General features: G+C 40.9%; 1 protein-coding gene across 3 annotated transcripts in view; it reads right to left on the reverse strand.

Annotated features, from left to right (window-relative positions):
* SLC12A2 (solute carrier family 12 member 2) overlaps nt 1-20,857 on the reverse strand; it is a 68,024-nt gene that overhangs the window by 20,695 nt on the left and 26,472 nt on the right. For all 3 annotated transcript variants that reach the window (XM_071579879.1, XM_071579880.1, XM_071579878.1), the window contains exons 5-14: nt 20,208-20,347; nt 19,180-19,290; nt 14,990-15,098; nt 14,421-14,548; nt 14,250-14,334; nt 9,068-9,216; nt 4,068-4,175; nt 3,298-3,421; nt 1,584-1,685; nt 257-412 (exon numbers count right to left, since the gene is read on the reverse strand). In XM_071579879.1, coding sequence (XP_071435980.1) covers nt 257-412; nt 1,584-1,685; nt 3,298-3,421; nt 4,068-4,175; nt 9,068-9,216; nt 14,250-14,334; nt 14,421-14,548; nt 14,990-15,098; nt 19,180-19,290; nt 20,208-20,347 — 1,212 coding nt within the window. The remainder of the gene's footprint in view (nt 1-256; nt 413-1,583; nt 1,686-3,297; nt 3,422-4,067; nt 4,176-9,067; nt 9,217-14,249; nt 14,335-14,420; nt 14,549-14,989; nt 15,099-19,179; nt 19,291-20,207; nt 20,348-20,857) is intronic.

Here is a 20,857-nt window from a genome sequence, read left to right on the forward strand (position 1 = left end):
TTCCTCCAATTTTCATTCAGATGTTTATGCCTAAGTGAAAGTCATCCATCTTCATAATTTGGGAGGAGGGGGAACAGCAGTGACTACACAGGCATAATTACACTTCACTACAACTAAAAACGCCTGAAACAGAAGTTTGAACTGGCTACCCAAAAAGGAAGAAGTTGGCGGTTTCCTTCCCACAAAGGCCATCACTTTCTCCCTTCTGCAACCCTCTTTCCCCCTCCCCACAACCAAAAGAAGCCCCTGTACATACCTGGTTTCTTGTAAGTGACATAAATGTAAAGCCCAAGGACTATGACATATGTCAGAAGTGCTGCCCACCAATTAATCACAAACATTACAATGCAGCACAGAATGGCTCCAAGAAGGGAAATCCACATATTGTAGTATTTGAAAGCAGGGCGCCAACCTAGTCAAAATACAATTTTTGATAGAAAAGATGGGAAAATTAATTTAATCACTACTCCAAGAGAAGGAATCACTATCCCTTTTTTTCTTCCCAAGTGTTCTGCATCACATTTCATGTGGATGTGTGAGTTTCAGTGATGTACAAAATACAGATTGGCACATTTATGATTTTACTTTTCCAACACCTTTTGAATGAATTTGCACCTTTCTTAGACAGATATCTAAATGATCCTAATTTTTCCCTCTAAAAGAATAGCTCAAAAGCAAGTTTGAAGATGTCTGTGCCAGATATCTATTAAATCAGGCTGCAGAAACCTGTGACAGTGGCTTGTCTGACAACTGATTTTTGCTTTCAAAGGCAGTACAATATGAATCATCAGCTCATGACTCTGTGTCTCCTGTATGCTACTAACTGTTTTTAGTTAAGCATTTTTACTATTTTCACACAGAAACTTTCACTACATGAAAAGGAGATACATCCAAGTAGAACTTGAGTATGTCAAAGCACTGGACTGTCACTGTTTTACAGGGTCATTTGTCACAAGTTTATCCAAAATCAGGTAAATACACATGCAGACCCCCAGGAACACATCCAAGATTAATAAGTGGATTAAACACAGACCTGTTGTCTACACTGTTATGCCCATCCCCTTGGGGAAAAAAACCCCAAAACCCAACTATCTACCAGTTCAGTAAGTTAGGAAGCTTTCTAAGTGTTATTTCAGTACAAATGCATGTGTACTAGGTATGATACACATCTGCTCTGCAAGTTTTGGCTTAATCCTGTAAGTTAACTGACCTCCCACACTGATATAAATCTGGCCACACCACATGCAATTCCTGTTTCTTCTGGACTGGAAGATGAAATACATTAACAGAACTCCACAGACAAGCAAAGGGTGGAGTTGTTGAATAGACTCTGAATCACCTCGTGTTCCCTCAGCAAAGATGACAAAATTAGTACCTCCCAAGCTCTACTGGACCACCCACTTCTCTAATTTCAGAAGACCCAAGGACACAACATATTACTCTTTTAATTCAAATGTGCCATGAGAATCAAATATATATTTAGTAATTAAAGTAAACCTTAATTTATATTAATATCTTTTAAATGGCATTTACACATAAAGGAATTGCAGGTTAAACTCCCACCCCCAAAATGTAGTTCCTACCTGGAGATTTTGCAAGAGAAGCATGGAATACAGAGAAGTTAATCAAGGCATATGAGGCCAAGAAGAAATTAGAAATAATTGGAGCAATGACATTCAGTTCAGCTGCAAAATGAAAAACAAAGCAGGCTGTTATAAAAGAAATCCATGGCTTTGTATAAAGTGAAAATTCTGCTACAAACCACCTTATTTTGTGATACATTCTAAGGAGATTGAGTTGGAGTTCAGTGCACCAACACACTGGGTTCTGAGGAATGCCAGCATGAGCAGACAGAGCAGTAACACACCGGCAGTACAATCATCTCCAGCTCAGCTCCCAAAGAACAAAGAACAAGATCATATATATAAAATATGTAATGTCTGTTTTAAAAAAAAATTTAATTCCCTCTGGAGTCAATAAAATTTACTCTTTAACAAAGCTGTTAAAGGTGATGATCTGGAAACTGAAGGAAAGTTCTGGCCAGGTGAGGGTTGGTCTCTTCTCCCAGGCACTCAGCAATAGGACAAGGGGGCACGATGGGCTCAAGCTCTGCCAGGGGAAATTGAAGTTGGAGAGCAGAAAAAAATCCTTTGCAGACAGAGTGCTCAGGCATTGGAATGGGCTGCCCAGAGAGGGGGTGGATTCCCCATCCCTGCAGGTTTTTAACCTGAGATTGGCCGTGGCACTGAGTGCCATGATCTGGTAAAGGGACTGGAGTTGGACCAAGGGTTGGACTTGATGATCTCGGAGGTCTTTTCCAACCCAACCCATTCAATGATTCTGTGATTCTAAGACACTCTCAAGTTTAAGACTCAACTACGGTGAACAGCAGCAGCAGACAAAGTTAGTGTGAGCAATAGGATAAACACATTCATCTGCTTGCATTTTATTAAGCTGAAAGTTGCATCAGTGGTGCCAGTGCAGAGCATTATTAAAGACCAAGACCATCACAACACTGATGCTGAAATCCTCTTTAGTGAGAAGGAAGAACCTGATGCCCTCCTTCCTTTGAGGCAGCATGGTACAAAACATTTATGTTTGTACTCTCACCATCAAAAGAAGAGAAGTTAATACAGAATGTGCCATGCTAGTCTGCAAGTTTCTGCTTGCTTTAATCAAGCTCCCAGTCACCATGGTCAGCAGGGACCTCATGGGTGTATCTCTGCCTCAAGTAGACTTGGGGGAAAGAACAAACTGGGAAAAGAAGTTTAAAAGCACTGGCACAGGATTCATGAGTGGACACAGCACATTTAGTTTTCTATCTACACAGAGGACATGTAAATCTACCTATACCATCCTCACCTTTAGGAACAGCAGCATCAGCACTCATCTTACCATTTGTAACTTGACAGAAAACCACACTTTAAAAAGTATTGCTCAGAGAAGTTTGTCCCTTTACTGAAGCTGTTTGTAATTATTAAAAATCTGAAATGAACTTTCATATTTAGTAGATGTAACATCTCTCCTTTAAGCAAATTTATTTTTATTAGATGGATAGTATCTAAAGAGAGATTATCTGTGGTTACTCAGGAAAGTGCAGTACTCTACAGTTACAATTTACTGCAGTTCCAGACAGTTTTATCTAGAAGATATGAGAAAGTAACACTCCAAATAAACACATTTTGAATGCTGGCTTAGAATTAAGCTGTGCATTAGATCTCATCCAGTCACAATCTGGAACAGAACACATTCTGAAGGACAAAACAGGACTGAGATTTATTTCAATTTCCAACTAACCAATCAGTATGAATCCAAGAGCAATTAAAAATGTCAGAATATATCCTCTCAGTGGCTCGTTGTTCTTCCCATAGCCTTTAGCAAACATTTGAAATCCTGGGTAAATGTTGTCTTTGCACAAAGCCTAAGGATAAAAAAAAAAAGTCACAAGTGAGCATGCATTTTGTTCCAGGTGTATCCTCACTAATGCCACCTCCCAGTGCAGATTACCTTCCTGAACCAAGGTTTACAACCATCATGCACTAATTCAGTTTTCAGTTGTCTCTGCATCCTGGCATTTTGCATTTCCAATATTCTACCCTTCAGCAATGTCCATCTACAGGAAGCAACTCTGCTCTTCTCTGGGGGTCTATTTTACATTACTGCAGTCTTACAATCACAGAAAGTCTTTCTTTAGAGACTGTTTTCTCAGAAAGTGTAAAGTTTGTCCAATACATAAATTCGTTCTCTGCATCAATTCTTGTCTTTCAACTCTGCAATAAAATCCTTTCTATGACTGACATCCTACTGGTTTTTTTTAAACTCAATTGAAGAGAACTTCTAAGACAAAGGAGACTAAATAGTTAAAAGAAGGTAAAGCAAAATATCACTCAGAAACATCAAACAATAACACATCGTTCTCTCATTCTAAACAACAGGTTAATATTAGAACAATCTACTGATGTCAACTGGTATGAATTGCTGTGGGAATATGTCAGAGTCCCCTTCCAAAAATCATGACTCAAAATTAATTATTCTTTAAAATACTATGGTTCTATTCCCCTACTCACCTGGAAGATCTTGGGTGCACTCACAAGAGATGCTAATGCAGAAGACAAGGTGGCTGAAAAAATACCTGCAGAGATCAGTGGTGCAAATCCTGACACCATGCTCATGACCTGAAAGCAAAATAATGTCTTGTTTTAAAGAATGTGAAAGAAGTATCCTACACAAATGGATGACATGATTAACTACAGAAACAGAAAAAGAAATGCTATGTACTCTCTACTTAAAAGCTGTCTGAGTATCGTGTATTCCTATGAACTAGAGACAAATCAGGGGATATAAATGGACCCTATTTTAGAACAAGAGAAGGTGGCTTTTCACACAGTATCTTGTCAACTCATGTAATTCTCAAGTCAAATAACCAGTGGCAAAACTCTTCATGGGACCATAAGATTAAAGAATGCTAATGTAAGATAAATACATAGGAATTTGCTGCATATTTCAACAGGCCTATCGCTGACTAACACGATCCAATAAAGCCCAAGTGACAAAATAACTGAAATTGAGAAAGATCTTGGGAAAGCTGATTGTCTTTCTCAACATCTCCATCATTCTAAGTAAAGTTTTTTTCCTACTCAAAACCACAAGGTCAAGACAAACTTGCTTCCTGTCTCCCCAGGATCACATCCTGCACAGCTCTGTAGCCCAAGTGAGAGAAATAAAACATGCAAATATGCAATTCTTGGTAAACAGGTCGACCAACTAGGTGGCAAATGCTCAGTAAGCTCAGGGCAAAAGAACAATGTTGATAAAGCATTAAAAACCCCAACCCCCAAAAAGAACCAAAACAGTTTCTGATTGCCACATAGACCCAGACATGAGTACAGACTAGGAGGAGAATTCACTGGGAAGGGCTTAGGCTTTTTTTGTAGCAAAAAGCTGCACAATTAAGTCATAGAACTATTTAAAATGCTTTAATAGAGAATTTCTCTTTATAAAACAAAAGCCCAAGTTGCTTTAAAACAGTCAATCCTGTCAGCAATAGGACAAAGGGGCACAGGCTGAAGCTCTGCCAGGGGAAATTGAAGTTGGAGAGCAGAAAAAAATTCTTTGCAGAGAGAGTGCTCAGGCATTGGAATGGGCTGCCCAGAGAGGGGGTGGATTCCCCATCCCTGGAGGTTTTTAAGGTGAGATTGGCCGTGGCACTGAGTGCCATGATCTGGTAAAGGGACTGGAGTTGGACCAAGGGTTGGACTTGATCATCTCGGAGGCCTTTTCCAACCTAATCCATTCTATTTTTCTATGATAAGAATTTTATATCATCTCGAGAAAAGCATGTTTTTAGTCAACAGACCAAACCTTGGCTCTGCATTATCTGCACTGCTTACTTGCCTTTCATCCTGGCAAAATCACCCCGATGATGAGGAAAGCAACTGAAGGAAGGCAAGAGAGATCATGCAGAAGTGCCCCATCTTAAAGTTATTGCCAGCTGAAGTTGGGGAATCCAGCTTTCTACAGCAGCCTTACTAGGTAGGACATGCTCTCAGACACAATATATGGGTAACTAATCAAGTTTGCTCACATTCCCAGGGCAAAATTCATGATAAAATTTAGTGGTTTTCCCTAGAACAAGCTGACAAAGATGCTGGGCCACTCCAACAGGCCACTGGATGTCTGCACTACACCTAGTTGCTAACAAAAAAAAAAGGTATGGCAGGCCTTTAATCATAGATGAAAAGAACTAAAACCACATGTACTAAGTTCTCCCTCTCCTATGCCCAGGTTTACATTAGTTTTATGAGACACAGAAAAAGTTACAGTTTTAAACACAAGTTTCTTATAACCCTACACTGTAATATAAAAGAGATCTTAAGGGTGCAAATGCTTTACTGTCGATTATTTTAGAAATAAACTTCCACTATAGCAACATAATAAACAAGCACAGAATAATTTTTATGGAAGCACCATGAAAATTTTCTTCTCTGCAAGGATGGCTTAACCAATCTTCCCTAGTTACAGGCAGAAATTATGTACAAATCCCCATCAGTTTTCTTCCCATTTGATGTAAAACATTGTTATTTTGAGGCCTTCACTTTACTGCACTTGCATAATAATTAATTATTCTTTTAAATAATTTCATTAACTTCTGTCAATCTACTCACACTTTACATTCTCTTTTTGTCCAATGCCTCCAGTTATTTGCACGATCTATTTTTGGGTACTACAATGTTTTAAATAAATAAAATATATAAAATTGAGAGGTCTCTGAGCAATACATAAGCAATTAACACTTGGCATTTTAAAAGCTACCAAGTGATGCTTTAGGTTACTAATGTAAGAGGCATCAGGAAGCTTTTCCTAGGCTGGGGGAACACAAGCGGAACCAGCTCCAGTAGAACCAGTATTGGCTGAACACCCTCCCTCCCACCCCCAACACAGACACCCCAACCCAAACCTCGTGACCACAAACCAAGGAGCCCACAAAGGCAGGATGGAAATTTTCATCCCTGAAAGGCCATGCAGGATTGGAAGGGCAGAATGGCCTGGTGTGGTACCACAGACACACAACAGCTCCTGCTGACAAGGGTCTCGTTATGTTTGCTGGGCATTTGCAGTTCAGGCAGTTTCTTAAGTTCCAAAGGTTTGGGATAATGAGATATCATATCCTGACTGCAGTTTTAGTTCCAGGGTCCAGCCATTGTGGAGCAGAACAAAATGTTGTGTCAAAAAAAGGATTTTCATGCCACTTTCAACTTTCATCCCAATTTGCTTAAATCCCGAGTTTAAGTTACTCAAAAGTGTGACTTCTCCTGTGGAAGTTTTAGGCTGAGGATACAGAGCCCAAAGTAAGTTTTTGAAGCTCCTCTTCTGCCAGGCAACAACAGCCTGGGCACTGAATAATCTGACACTGAGCAGAGAAATCACTGAGGACCATGAGGAGAACCTGTAATTCACCCACACTGAGTACAACAGAAACTGAAGATGGTCTTTTTATGCAAGTCTGACTAAGACTGTCTCACCAACTGTCCTCATTTTAAATTTCTCATCCATGATTTCCACAGGTAATGCATTTGCTGTCCAAACACATGGAGCTGCCTCAGCAGAACTTCAGACCAGCCCTTTGCCAGAGGAGCTGGATGCAGCACAGAGTGTACTGAGGCAGTAAAGCCATCAGGCTGTGCACAGAAACTGGCACCTTCAGCCTCAGAATCTCCATGTTCACAAGCTCTACCACAAATTTAACACTCTTAGCTCACTTTAGGGATTTATTTCAGTTTGTGAAGAAATTGTTCTCAAGTTATTTAGCACACAGAAAGGAGTTATGTTTGTATGGAAAAGATTGAGAAGCATACAAGCTTGGAGTCCTTATTTCCACAGATACCCTGCCCTGCATAGGAAAAAAAAATTCCTCCTTTGTATCAGGTACCACTCAGAGATAAGAAGTTCAGAAGAGCTCTCTTAGGAAATGCACAAGGGTTTCTTGTTCAGCAAACAGCCTATCAGACAAACAATTTCCTTCTGACATCCTCTAGGACAGAAGATTTTCTCACAGAGGAACAGCAAAAGCTGTGAGGATAGAAAAAAAGCTAGCAGCAAGGGGAAGTCCCACCAGGCATTAGAAAAACAAAATTCCAGAGAGAAGGTGGCTAAGCACTGCAGCGGGTTGCCCAGGGATGCTGTGCAGTCTCCATGACAAAGTTTTCAAAACCTCAACAAAGCAGGGGGGTGTGAGGGGCACTCTGTGCTGCCTCCGGCCTTAAAAGTGACTATTTGGCACTCACTCGTTTACCCAGAGAGAAGCAGGAGTAATTCTGGAGGTAGAAACCATCTATTAAGAATACAAGCAACACTCATGGTAAGCAAAAGTTATGACTGAAAGAAAAAGACACAATCAGAGGAAACCAGTAACGTGGTGTTTGCAGCTGAACATCTCAGGATGAGGATTTTGCAGAATTGTCACTCCCACAAGAGCAGTTCTGACTCCCGATAAATGAGAGCAAAGTAACACCACACACATAACTCAGATTATTGCACTGTAAAAATGTTTTACTCCAACAGAATGGTCTGCCCTGCAGTGTGATTTCAGCATGTATGAAACAGAATTCCACACAGCTTTGCAGAAAGGGCTGTCAGCTCAACATTCCACCATACATAAGGACTACAAGTCCCACATGTACTTCTTACCAAATCCAACATTCCTTTCATTACTGGATTTCAACTTATAGTTTAGCCAACGTTTTGTTCACCTTTTGGAAAAATTTAGGGCAAAGATGGGCTACCATAAACCAAGATGAAAATCAACTGGCTAAGTACATTTTCCTTGGGTTCTTCCACATATTTGCCAATAGCTCATGGACAGCCCGGTTACCTGGGGTTGTGCATGTGAAAGGCCATGAATTACCCCCTTAACTCCCAGAGGTCTTTTAAACACAGTAACATCAGCTTCAAAGAAAATTCACAACATTCCTATCATTAAAGAGGATACTGTGATAAAGATGTAAAACATCCTTAAAAAGTCAGCATATTTTCTAAGAAACTTTTAAAATTAACAAGCAAGTTATTGGCAGAGGCCACCTATGATTGTCATGCACCACTATTGAAAAAATGAGTGTATCCATCCCCACCAGTGAATGATGATGTTCAGATACCTAAAGAAAGTTGCAGTGCCACCACCTGACCAGTTTACTCAGAAGAAAAGCAAATATTTATACCACTTGCTGATAAACACCAAGAAGCTTGATATGCATACATTGTTCCACATACAGGCTGGAGTGGCATGAACTATTCCAGATAAATCTTGTCTTTTTCGAGATGGGAATATTTAGTCTGTGATTTATCTTAACGTGCAATTTAAACAAAACAAAACAAAACAACCAAACACCACAAACAAAAGCAAAAACCGAAAGAAAGAGAAAATAAAAACAAAACCAAAACCAAACAAACACAAAACAGGAAAACAAGCAGCAAATTGAAAATCAATCAAACAAAAAACACAGAAAAACCAAAAAAACCCAACAAAACAGACACAAAAGCCAAAGAACAAATTTAGAAGAAAGTTTTAGACCTGGAAATTGTTCATCAGCCCGTATGGACAGCTGGTCTGGCAGGATGAGAAATCATAGTTCAGTTTGCAGGCTGCAGTAGTGCAGTTTGTCAGCTGGGTGACAATGGTGTCATTAACGCTCCCGGTGGCATCTCGCACAACACAGGAACCTACAGGGACACAGCAGCAAAAGAGGCATTAACAAACTCAACCGGTACTTAAGGACGTGTCAAGCTCAGTTCCCTTTCTATGTAAACACACACGACCTCACAGAGCAACGTTAAAATGCAGTTATTTTTAACACATTTTAAGCACTATGAAGAAAAACACAAACAAGCAAACTGCTCTCTTGCCTGAGATGATCTTCAGTTTTTTAACAAATCTGAGTCTAGTTAGAAAAGGAAAGCTTTAGCACAGAGGGAAAAAATGTCAGTAGACCTGCAGAAGTTTCATGGCACAATTTTAGCTTAATACACTATTTCTCTGAAACGTGAGCTCCCACAAAGCTCTTGAATTGAAGTGAGTATCATGCACCAACATTTGATTTGACAGGGTTGGCACAGGGTGCCCAGAGAAGCTGTGTCTGCCCCATCCCTAGGAGTGTCCAAGGCCAGGCTGGACAGGGCTAGAAGCAACCTGGGACAGTGGAAGGTGTCCCTGCCCATGGCAGGGGTGGCACTGGATGGGCTTTGAGGTCCTTTCCAAGCCAAACCATCCTGGGATTTGATTCTATGAACTTCTTCCATTCTTCTCCACTTGAAGCACCTTCCCTCCTTCATCTCATAAAGCAACTTCACTTTGCTAGAGGAACCTCTGAGGTGAATAATGTGCACCTTAAGCTGGTGTCTGATCTAAGGTGGCATTTCTTTTAACAGCATGGCAGGTTCCTGAGCGTGCTGAGGGGATGGGGGAAGAAGCAATAGAAGACAGAGGTTTTTTTCTTTAGATTTGGATATTGGATATTAGGAAGAAATTCCTGGCTGTGAGGGAGGCCCTGGCACAGGGTGCCCAGAGCAGCGGTGGCTGCCCCATCCCTGGGAGTGTCCAAGGCCAGGTTGGACAGGGCTTGGAGCAACCTGGGATAGTGGGAGGTGTTTCTGCCCATGGCAGGGGGTGGCACTGGGTGATCCTTAAGGTCCTTTCCAACCCAGGCCATTCTGTGGTTCTGTGACTTTGTACTTTCTCCTTTGGTCAGTTTCCCTAGGAGTGCATGTTTGTTTTGCATGTACAGATACAGGTACACAGCTGTACACGGTGCTGCAGTTTCTTTTCTCCCCCAGCCAATATGGCTCAGAAATTAAAAAAACCCAAAATTGAATAGTCATGAAAATCTGTTGAAAGCCACTTCCCACCACTTAAACAAGCCATGCCCTGTGTGACTATGGTATTTTGAGTTGGTCTCCTGGTGAAAAACAAAGCCACACAGTATCACTCCTTCCACATTTTTTTAAATAATCATCACCTGAATTTCTATCTACAGCTCATCTATCATTATTTGTAATTGTGCTAGTCAAGAAAATGGTGAAGACACACTATTTCAGCCTTCAAGCACTAAGATAAAACTAAAGGTACTAAAAGGTCATAAGTCTTCTACTTAAAGGGTTTTTATCTCATATAGGATAAAAACTAGAACAGACTAAGTACTATTTAATATTTTATGGTTTAATAGTTGAAGCAGTCAAATTTTCTGGACACAGCAAGTACTTCCAAGAACAAGAATTAAACAAGGAATTGGGAAGAGAAAAGTCTACACAGCAGTAGTCAATAACTATTAATTATTTACCTTTGATCTTTTAGGAACTTCAGTGACGGGGGTTCCTGGCAACCTGAACATTCAAGGGCCTAAACTACCTACTTGCAAAATGAAAAGGGTTACGGTTTGTGCTGCAGGTTTAAGTTTCTCCAGCCATATTCCTGGATATCTATGTAAATTGTCTCTCTTCCACTGGGAAAATGAATTCCTAATTACCTACACCATATTCAGATTGCTCCTCAGCCATCAGAACTTGATTAACAGTCCACAGCAACACCTGGTCCCAGTAGAGGGACATCACTTAATCCTTCCAGTCCTAAGATTTCTTTTTTAGCTACTTATTAGGCCCAGTTGGTTAAATTACAGTAGAGTTTCCTACACTGATCACCTGCCTTATGCTTTTCCTGTGAGCACATGGAGGGGGTAGGTTGTTCTCCGCTTTAAATGGAATTAAGAGCTCAGTAAAAGGAAAATGTTTGTTCTCCTCCACCACACAAGTGTTGCCCCAGACACTCAAGCAGTACACAATGTGTGGGACGATACAGTTCCCACCTGAGCCATTTGCAGGTAACATTTTTTTGGTGACAGACTGCAGGGGCAAGACCATTAAGCTGAGCAACCCTTTAAATACCCACAGTGCACTATCACAGCCCTCCTCTTCCTCATTTCCTCATACTTCAGATGCCACTGGCTGGCAGGACTTTCACACACAGAGTCAGACAGAAAGGAATAATGGCACTAGGAGCAAACTTAATGTGGGCCTTACTGAGAGGGAATGTAGAACACCAGCCAGCTGGGCAGGCTCCATTCCCAGAAGACACTTAGATATAAGTAGAAGTCCAGGCACCTTTTTTAAGTTATTGAGTTATTTGATTCTGGCAACATGTTCCCTAAGAACCTCCAGGTTTTCTTTACTGTAAAAACAGCATTTTGCCTTCTCACAAGCATTTATAAGCACGTTTCTGCCAAAGTCAAATACATTTCTGCCATGCTACAAACCTAACAAGATTAACAGGTCATCTACATCAGATATGTCCTTAACTACAGGAATTCCAGAGGTGTCACCCTGAGCCCTTTAGATGCAGGTCAGAGTGTTTAACTTCAGCAATGCTACCAGCAGCTACTGTTAAGCTCTTGTTAATTAGTTTTACTTTGTGAGTACAGGAAGCACATCTTAACCCTACTCAGAACCTCGGCCTTTTTTATTTTAATTACATCTTCCTTTGCTTTTAAAGCAGTTGGTGTTCTCTGAAATTTATCCTTCAAGAATTTTGATGCAAAATTAGACTATGAAATCTGCCTCCTGCATGTTTGCATTAGTCCTTTGCTAAAACAGGGGACTGTGTAACCTTCTCAATAACAGCTGTTACCTTTTTGAAATAGGTGCCTTGCTCTATGAGCAGGACCAGCAATATTCACTTTTTAGGCCTTTTCTATTCAGTTTTACCCCCCTTACTTACTACAGAGCATAAAAGCACTGAGCTAAGTTCAGAACATCATCTTCCTCTTCAGATATGACTACCCAGCAATATTTACTGGCACCTTCAGAGTTTTACTGACTTGCTTGCCACTACTCTGGAAAAAGGATAGAAGTATTTGTATTTGGCCAATATTCCTAATTAAATTCTTCAAAAAAAGCTGAATTTCACTTATAATCTCTGACTCCTGCTGGCCTTTTCTAACGAGCATCAAACAATTTCACATTCGGTTGGGTTTGCAAACTGCTTCTTTTGTCATTTTTATTGCATTTTTCATGTTTGGAAGATGATCAAAGTATGCCAGTAACAAGTCATTATTAACAAGCATTTTCCTCTCATGTGGGCTGAAATTCCAAAGTATTCAAATTTGGTAGCAGAGGTCTATGGAGTCAATCTAATTAAGAAATGAGTGCAGGTCATTATGCTGCATAAAGCACAATCACTGCAGAGCAGCTACTTGGCAGAGCTACACTCCAGTGTTGGCCAACAGAGGCAATGAGCAAGATGGGTATCTTTAGAAAGGAAGTATCATTAGTGGTAAGATCAATGGTACTCTTATTAAATGAGAATTTCATCAGAAAGGCAGCACAGCTATGACAGAACAAGGTCTTTGTATAAGAAAACTGATTATTGCTGCCAGAAGATATTTAATGTGACACGAATCAAATGATTTCCAACCACAGGCAAGAAATATGCAAGATACAATTACAATTTTACAGTCCTAGGGTTACTAGAATTACTTTTATGGGTCGGAAAAACCTGGTTAACCACGGCTGCTCTAGAGCAAAACTGGTATCAAGTTCCAATGAAACTTTCAGAGAGAATTTCAAACCACTGTGGGGCAAGGAGCATTGGGAGGAGAAGATGTACAAAACTCAGTCTATGGTTGTTTCTCCTCTTTCCACATGAAAATAAACCTACAGACCAAGTTTCTGAGCGTGACACCTCCAACAGGGCTGACTCAGGCATTTCTCAGTCTCCTCCCTCAGCTGGGGAATTACTGCTCAGTCATCCTCACCAAACTGCTGTCTGATCATCCCACAGTTCCCTTATTACCACCACCCTCAAACACACACAGGTGTTAGTTCAGTGAGAATTCCCTGAAAACACACTTTTCTAATCCAGGGATTATCCCATTGCTGAACTGTAAATTCTTCAACATAAATATCTGCAATAAATGAGGAAAAATCCATGTGGAGTCTTTTGCCATCTTCAGTCTGAGCCAGGCACTACTCTTAGGAAAACATCAGTCATTTCAGGGAATTATAAAACCAACTGACACCTGAATCTCCAACAGTAAAAATTAGAAACCTTTGGCAATTATTTTCCTGTGCAGGACAGTTGTGATGGGTTTGACCCAGACTTCCTTAGTAACCAGTTGTAACTAGGAAAATGAGCATTACATAAGTATCCCACACGTGTTGTCCATATAACAAGGGAGGATGGACTAAAAGAGAGACAGGAAGTTAGGGGTTTTTTTCCCTTCTTCCAGCAAGGCTCGAGGAGCAGAAGAAACCCAGACGTCTGTCCCTTGGTCAGAGCCACACAGAGAGGGAAGAAAGGGCAGCTGGTCTTTTCTCTTTGGGGTTGGTGAGACTGCATTTTTGCCAGTTTCTTTCTTTAGAGTTTTTGATTTTATTTCTGTATTTTGTTTTTGTTTTGTCCCCTCCTTATTCCTCCTTCCCCTTTCCTCTTCCCTTTTTTCCCTGGGGGCCCCCCAAGAGTGTGTACAAATTGCATATGTAGTTGTAAATGTTAGAAAATATATGTATATTCTGGTTTGATTCGGTTTCTTTTGAGTTCTCAGGTTTTTTCCCTTTGCTGGGAAGAGTGAGGGAAGGCAGTTTGGGTTAAACCAAGACAACAGTCAATTACACATAAAGACTTGAGATAACGAATCACACACAACCATATCAAAATACATCCTCAGAATTAACGTGAAAGGGTAAAGTTAAAAACACTCTCTACTTACCTACAGATACTGCAATTCCTACGTAAACCAGTGTGGTGATCAAGATGGCCAACAGCGTCCCTTTGGGTATGGCTGACTGAGGATCCTGAAAGAAAAATGCCCGTGGACAGTGATGACAGAGACAGATGAACACTCCAGAGGCTGAGAACAGTTTGCTCATCCACTACTCACCGCAAGGTCCCCAGAGATATTTGCACCAGCAAGAATGCCAGTGGCAGCAGGGAAGAAAATAGCAAACACGGAAAAGAAAGTTTCATCATCTCGGAAATCTGGTCCAAAATTCTCCATAAATATTTCGGCTGTAGGAAAAGATTTAGGTGTATCAATATCCATACAGGAGTTACAGTATTAGCCCACTCCAGTCATTACTAGGCCCACCAAAAAAACGTCACAGCTGTGTGACCTTCTTAAGTGCTGAACTTTTAAGCCCTTATTCATAATTTCACCTCAAAGTCAATACAGTGAACTCAAATAGCTTTTATAACCAGAAAAAGTACTTATAGTATCATCCACCTTAAAAAAAAAATTAATATATTCAATATTAAGAAGGCACTAGCAAGTTTTGGCCCTACAGCTTTTAGGACCAAAACTGCAGAACTTTGAAAGAATCAGGAAAAAGAAAAATCTCTGTAGGTAAACAGGATTATAACCCATCACAGATGTTCAACTTCATTGTAACACCCCATTTCCTTTCCTCAAAAAAGGAATTGTTTACAATACTGCAGACTGTTCCAACGTACCTTTATAACCGAAGAATCCTTTAGGCTTCTTGCTGTCCAAAGGAATAAATGTTCCTATGACAAAGTCCCCAATAGCAAGTATGAGGATCACCAGCAGGACGATCTGTGCCTGGAACACAACAATGCAGTCAGACACAAGGACTTGTTCTCTTCACAGTATCAAGTCTTGTGCTCTGAAAGGTAAATGTTTACTTGATTCCAAATTCAGCTTAGTCTTATCAGCGAGTTTTCCACAAATAAATAAGGAAAGCTGGAAAGAACAGGATTTTTATGAATAAACCGGAATAATTTCCAAGTTTAATATCCAATCAAAAAGGAGTTTCTTATTACCAAGTACCTCAAACTCACACTTGTAAAGACAAAATGCTTAAAAGAACTCTTTTCTATAAACCTTCCAGAATGAAAAACATTTGAGTAGACTGAAGAAATTTGCAAGAAAATAGCCAAATAAAACACAAATGCTGCCACTGCCTTATAAACCCTGATCATTCTTTGCCTTATACTTCAATGTGTGACAAGGCTGGAGAAGGGACTGGAGCACAAGTGCTATGGGGAGAGGCTGAGGGAGCTGGGGGTGTTTAGCCTGGAGAAGAGGAGGCTCAGAGGTGACCTCAGCACTGTCTGGAACTGCCTGAAGGGAAGTTCTGGCCAGGTGGGGGTTGGTCTCTTCTCCCAGGCACTCAGCAATAGGACAAGGGGGCATGATGGGCTCAAGCTCTGCCAGGGGAAATTGAAGTTGGAGAGCAGAAAAAAATTCTTTGCAGAGAGAGTGCTCAGGCATTGGAATGGGCTGCCCAGAGAGGGGGTGGATTCCCCATCCCTGCAGGTTTTTAACCTGAGATTGGCCGTGGCACTGAGTGCCATGATCTGGTAAAGGGACTGGAGTTGGACCAAGGGTTGGACTCGATGATCTCTGAGGTCTTTTCCAACCCAATCCATTCTATGATTCTGTGATTTACGAAAAATTTTATTACATTTGGAACCACACAGCCTTGGTTTCCCATTTTATGCAATTAACTAGGTTAGTTTTCTACACTGCCATGTTATCAACCCTTATTTACGAAATTGCAGACTACAACAATCACTTGTTAATTTCTACTTTTCTGGAGACTTCTTGATTACAATCTGCATTTTTAGTCACTGTTCACAGAACTATTATAAACCCTACAAATGTGACGAGAAAGACTTTAAACCATCCAACACCTCAAAAGTGTCAATAAAGAGAAATATAGGCACTGAGGACATACTTCAGGTTTTACATTTAAATAAACAACCACACTGCTCTGTTATTTTTTGAGTTCTTCAAGACATTCCCTGACTTTTTTCAAGCATAGGATCACAAGTTCACAAGCAATAGCAATGTGGCATTGCTGACTGCTACAAAACAAAGGTCTTCAGTCCACACAGCCCCTGAAGAAAACAAGGTAGGACAGGCATAAACAGAGCACAACATCCTGGAGCAATTTAAACATCCACCTGAAGAAACCAGTTTGTGCATCGTATCTTAATCATTTTAAAGCCTCAAGAATAGGTAAGAGGTGTGAGGATACAGCTGGGTGCTTACAGAAGTCTTCAGTAAGACCAGAGATTCAATGTGAAGTTATCACAGAGCAATTGTCAGGAGTTACTGGATTTTTCCAGCCACAAACTTGGCCTTCTCCCTTAAGATAGGGGTGTTTGCTCACTATTTTCATTAAATTCAAAAGACTGAAAAAATGGGCTTCTAGCCCAATACACTCCTTCAACACAAGGATTTGAGCAGTAAGAGATCACAAACTCTGAAAAGCCATTTTTTAAAGCAGATTTCCCAGGAATCCAAATCTCTCCTGGCTTTCAGACCTATTTAAGAGGCGTTATTACAGATTCCTGCTATTCTGTTTTCCAAGGCATTCTTGTTGTAGTTTGGGATTATTATGTAAATTCTTTCCCCTGCCACTTAACTGCCCAGACAACGGTTAACAAAAGAAGCAGTTAACTGTTGATCGCTTGGGTGGGGGCAGGTTTGTCTCTTTTGGTTTTTTTTTCGGATATTCTTCCCAGTCTTGGCTTGGCGGAACGCGGGAGTGGGGGCTCGAAGGAGGCAGGCTGCCCTGCTGGTTACTGCTGGGTTTTTTCCTGGCTGTCTCGCTGCTGCCTACCTCGGATTACTTTTCGTGCCGCGCTGCTGCTGCTGCCTGCCTTGGATTTGCTTCTGGTTGCTCGTACCTTTCTACTTCTTGGACGGGGAACACAGGGGGAAGAGACTGAGTCCATCTGAAAGCTCACTGCTCGTCTGTCTTGCTGGAGAGGGACTGAAACTCACTCTGCAGCCAGCCGGGCTGTGTGTGACATTGACACTTAAGTATAACCTTTTCTCCCAGAGAAAAAACCTGCTGGGTTTTGTTGTTGTTTTGGTTTTTTTTTCTTTCTCTTGTGGTGTTGGGGAAGTGGGTTGCACTAGTCTGTTTACATATATATATATATCAGTTATCCTTCTTGTATTAAAATTCTTTTTCTTAAATTTGATAAAGAGTGGTGTGATTATCGTGGAGGAGGCCCCTCCCCTGCTGGTGGGTAAACATTTTGGTTTTTTTCCCCTCAAACCTAGACATTTCTCCATGGGTAAAGGCATAGGAGAACATCCTAGATACTCTAATCAGGAGGGGAGCATTAGTGTTTTGCTGTGCTGAGTTTGTTAGCCCACATGAAATGCTCGTTTGACAGGTTCAGCAACTCATCACTATTCCCGCCTTCCTCCTTCCATGAGGCACAAACAAGGACAACAAGTCTTGCCTTCTGCACTAGGCACTGGATTTTTGTGAGCTGCCCATTCCCTAGTAAGGATGGCACTGAGGTGATACCACAAATCAGGTTTGATACAAGAACACTGAACAGGGGCATTTCTGTGCAAGCAATTGTTATGTAATTGCTCACGCTACACAGCCAAAGCAAGATATTTCTTGTGACTTCAACTGGCAGTGGCCAGAGTGTTAATAACAACTAATTTATTCAAAGGAAGCTAAACAGTTCAGAATAAGGAGGTCAGTATAGTTCAATGTTGGGTGTATAAAGACACCACTACAAACTCAAGTTACAGTGAGGGACTGCTTGATAAAGGTGAACAGATTTTACAGAACTTCAATTTATAACTACATCCTGAAGCCAATTTCTCCAAGTGTCTTTTCTCCCTGTAGAAGATCCAAGTAATGCAGTTGATCTTCACTTGCTTCTTCTATGATCCCTATTCCTAGGGCTGGAAGCAACAATGAGAAGAACCTCCCTCACTTTGATTATGACTGTGATCATCTTCTTGATGCAAGAGCACACTTCATGAAGTTCCTTCAGTTGCCTCTCAGTGCAGAAAATGGGAGCTATAGTGAAACAAATATCAGCTGGGAAGGGAAGCCAAATGAGAGGCTCTTCACAATTATTTTTGAGCACAGAACATGGACAGATAATCAGAAAAAGGCCACCAGGTGCAGGAGACAGACAGCAAGATACACTGCCTAGCACTGCCAAGAAGCAAAAACTAAGGCAACCTCTATTATCAAGGTACTCTGAGATCTCTGAAGTGTTTGTTTCCAACATCAGAGCTAACCTAAGACTCTCCAGCCACAAGAAGATAAGGGAAGTAGGTTTATTCTCCCACACATTCATCACCAACAACATTCAAAACCCTTATCAATGCTCGGCCTAGAGAACACATCACACTGTCTGGTTGTTTCCAGGAGAAAACAAAGCCAGAAGAGAATGGAAGAGAAGGGAAGAATACTGGGTTTCAGTTAGGAGAAATTACACAGCTCTAGATGGAATTCCTGTGTTTTTCATTGACGGAACTCACCTGAAGTTCACAGTAACAGAAAACTCTCATGCTAAAGTTCTTACCTTCTCTTCGTATGCTCTAATTGCCCAGAAGAGGGAAATGCCATTAACCTACTTGGTAGTGTAATTAGTAGATTATGCTGGATTTTGGGTTCTCATAGAATCTTAAGCTTTCACTGAAGTGGTGTAAGGTCTGAAATGCTGTCCAGACCTGCACATGCCAGTGCCAGACCAGGAGCTATTACATAATAAACAACTGACTGACTTCTAACACACCATCACTCAATACTGAACACACCAAATACATGAAAAACACATCAAACAGCTGAGTACAAAAATGGAATCAGAATTAAGGAGCAGAGAATAAAATAAAAGACAGAGTTCCTTACTTTTGCTTCCCATTCCATTCCTGCAATGGAAATACCCAGCAATATAACCACTGTGATAGCCCCTATGATTCTGATATCATTCATTTCATCGATCATCAGCGTTCCATTTTCCTAAGAAAACAAACAGAAAAAATACACAGTCATAAACTTCATCAGGTAGTCATCTTCCCTACTACACAACAGCATTTCATGTACTGCAATTCAACAGTAGTTAAACTCCGTATCACAAATGCACTGATTTTAAATTCCCTTTAAGAACACAAAACATTTGGGTTTTGCATTGTTTGGAAATGATGGGGGTTGTTGGGGTAATTCAGCCTGGGGAAAAGAAAGCTGAACAGAGACCTTACTGCAACCTCTCAATATTTAAAGGAGCCTTACAAGAAAGATCAAGAGAGACTTTTGGATAGGGCTTGTAGTGAGAAAAATGCCAAGGAGTGCTGGTTTTAGATTAAAAGAGTGCAGACTTAAGACTAGATATAATGAAGAAACATTCTCTTCTCCCAGGCACTCAGCAATAGGACAAGGGGGCACGATGGGCTCAAGCTCTGCCAGGGGAAATTGAAGTTGGAGATGAGGAAAAAACTTTGCATAGAGAGTGCTCAGGCATTGGAATGGGCTGCCCAGAGAGGGGGTGGATTCCCCATCCCTGCAGGTTTTTAACTTGAGCTTGGCCGTGGCACTGAGTGCCATGATCTGGTAAAGGGACTGGAGTTGGACCAAGGGTTGGACTTGAGGATCTCAGAGGTCTTTTCCAATCCAATCCATTCTGTGATTCTATTCTATGATTCTACAGTGAGGGTGGCTACGTTGTCCAGTGGAGCTGTGGCTGTCCCATCCCTGAGAGTATCCAAGGCCAGGTTGGACAGGGCTTGGAGCCACCTGGGACAGTGGGAGGTGTCCCTGCCCATGGCATGGAATGGAACTGAGTATCTTTAAGGTCCCTTCCAACCCAAACTATTCTATGACCAGGTGACATCTCAAACTTGCATCAAGTGTGATCAGTGTAACCACTGTTGTCTCTGTACCTTGAGCAGCTCCACAACTGTCTCTGCAAAGCCAACAACATACATGGCTACTGCTACAGCATTGGCAAAGGCAAAGATCAGACCTATGGCACCACCAAACTCTGGCCCCAGACTTCTGGAAATTAAGTAATATGCTCCCCCTGAAAAAAAGAAAAAAGACAAAAAGCCTTGTTATATTATAGAGCCTAAAAATACAGTCATCAGCAATTTAATGTTCAATTTAATGAATCTACTTATTCCTGCATCTTCCCTGATCTATTCCAAAATAACCCTAAACTTGGTATTTTAGGGACAGACATGCTGAAGTCTCAGGAATGTATCTGAAGTTTTTAAGAAAAGACACCAGCTGGAGATAAGGATGACTCATGCACCACATCATATTCAGCCATGCAAACAGTTCTCTGGTTAAAAAAACAAACTGCAAAACACAAGCACCAGTATTACTGGGCTTTCTAATTCAAACTGCTCAAAGTATTTGTGCACAGTTCTACTGTTAAACATTTTCTTTAGTTATAGATCAAGAAACTGGCAAAGTTAACTGTAATAAACCCATCAAAGTTCCAAACCTCCAAGACTTGTTTCATAAAGCTCTGTTGTGTTAAAGGAATTTTCTGTCCTCCAAGAGCCCGTTCTTTGTACTTTTGAGCCTG

The sequence above is a fragment of the Pithys albifrons genome, chromosome Z (assembly GCF_047495875.1).
Source record: "Pithys albifrons albifrons isolate INPA30051 chromosome Z, PitAlb_v1, whole genome shotgun sequence".
NCBI classification, from domain to species: Eukaryota; Metazoa; Chordata; class Aves; order Passeriformes; family Thamnophilidae; genus Pithys; species Pithys albifrons.